This window comes from Octopus bimaculoides, chromosome 18, assembly GCF_001194135.2.
Source record: "Octopus bimaculoides isolate UCB-OBI-ISO-001 chromosome 18, ASM119413v2, whole genome shotgun sequence".
Lineage (NCBI taxonomy): Eukaryota > Metazoa > Mollusca > Cephalopoda > Octopoda > Octopodidae > Octopus > Octopus bimaculoides.
Genome location: NC_068998.1, coordinates 2388798 through 2390265, shown reverse-complemented (window position 1 = coordinate 2390265; position 1468 = coordinate 2388798). Strand labels below are relative to the sequence as shown.

The following is a 1468-nucleotide window of genomic DNA, read 5'->3' as shown; positions in this document are numbered from 1 at the left end:
GGGGAGTGGATTCTGGTTAGGCCTTGTTTTTCATATATATATGGACAGAAGAGTGATTCCTATGACAACCACCACAAGTTGCCAACCAAACTGTGATTGGTGGTCTCTAGTCTTATAATTGTTGTTGGTGGTGGGGGTGGTGGGGAGGGAGCAATGTCTTTGGAAGGGAAAAGAAAAATATGAAAGGGTTGAATGAAAGAAATGGGAGAGAAAAAGCAACAAACTGGGAAGAAATCATGAAGGAAAGATAGGTAAGAGAGGAAGAGACAGAGAAGGTGAAAGAAAATTGATAATAATGGTGGAGAGGTAGAGAGAAAGAGAGAGAAAGGTAAAAGAGGGAAAGAGACAGATAAAAAGAGAAAGAGAGAGAGAGAGAGAAAGGTAAAGAGAGAGAGCAAGAGAGAGAGAGACCATGGTAACATGTATTTCCCACTCCTTACCTTTGACCCTCCCCACCCTGCTATCTGATAACAAACGAACTTTACACATTGTTCAGAGGGGTGGATGTATGGCAAGAGGATGTGGACGGGTGGGTGGGCAGAGCTGATTAGTCTAGTACCTAAAACACTTTTCCTTATATTCCACCAAATGAAATACTTAAAGGTCAACCTTACATACAGAACCACCACCACCACCACGACCACCACCACGACCACCACGACCATGACCACCATCACTTGCTACTGCCGCTTCATCAGACATATTCTCCAAATCCTGGAGCGTCTGTGAGAGCCAAACGTCTACATACATATGCCTGCATCTATAAATGTATACACACAAAATGCATGTGTGTGTGTGTGTGTGCATGTGCGTGTATGTGAATGTGTGCACTGAAATATTAGTATGTGTGTGTGTATGATGCATCATGGATGAAGATTGAGAATTAAAAATACAACTTTATACTACTACTACTACTGATAATTTTAGTAGTAGTAATAGTTGTTCTTGCTGCTGTGGTTTGTCTCCTGTCTGGCCACAAGAGACCCATGTTAGGCAGAGAATCTACTTGTTCAACCAAATATGATCCACAAACTCTGCACTCCGGATATGGTACGCCTACACCAAGATGAGTACCCCACAGAATGGTACCACGATAGGGCTTATTCTGTGGAATGGTGAAGGCAGTGGGAGGTATGTGTGTGTTGAGGGAAGGATTGAAACAGTTAGAAATGACGTAAAACAGCTGTAGGGGGTCAATCTAATTTGCTGTCTTGGTGAAGGTTAGGGTCCAGTGAAATCTAGAGATCAACTCTAAAAATAGGGGCTGCTGGGGGTCAATATATTGAAGAGGAAGGAAAACTCACTTCAGTTGTACATCATGCAGTTCTGTTTTCTCCTTGTCTTCAGACTTGAGAATCTTGTACCTGGTGGAAATAAAAGGAACATAAATATATATAATATATATATACATATATATATAGAGAGGGGCTGGAAGACAGATATATATATATATATATATATATATATA

General features: G+C 41.0%; 1 protein-coding gene across 1 annotated transcript in view; it reads right to left on the bottom strand.

The window, feature by feature from the left end:
- LOC106871381 (ral guanine nucleotide dissociation stimulator) overlaps positions 1-1468 on the bottom strand; it is a 91642-nt gene that overhangs the window by 22954 nt on the left and 67220 nt on the right. The window contains exon 4 of the mRNA XM_014917807.2: positions 1305-1364. Coding sequence (XP_014773293.1) covers positions 1305-1364 — 60 coding nt within the window. The remainder of the gene's footprint in view (positions 1-1304; positions 1365-1468) is intronic.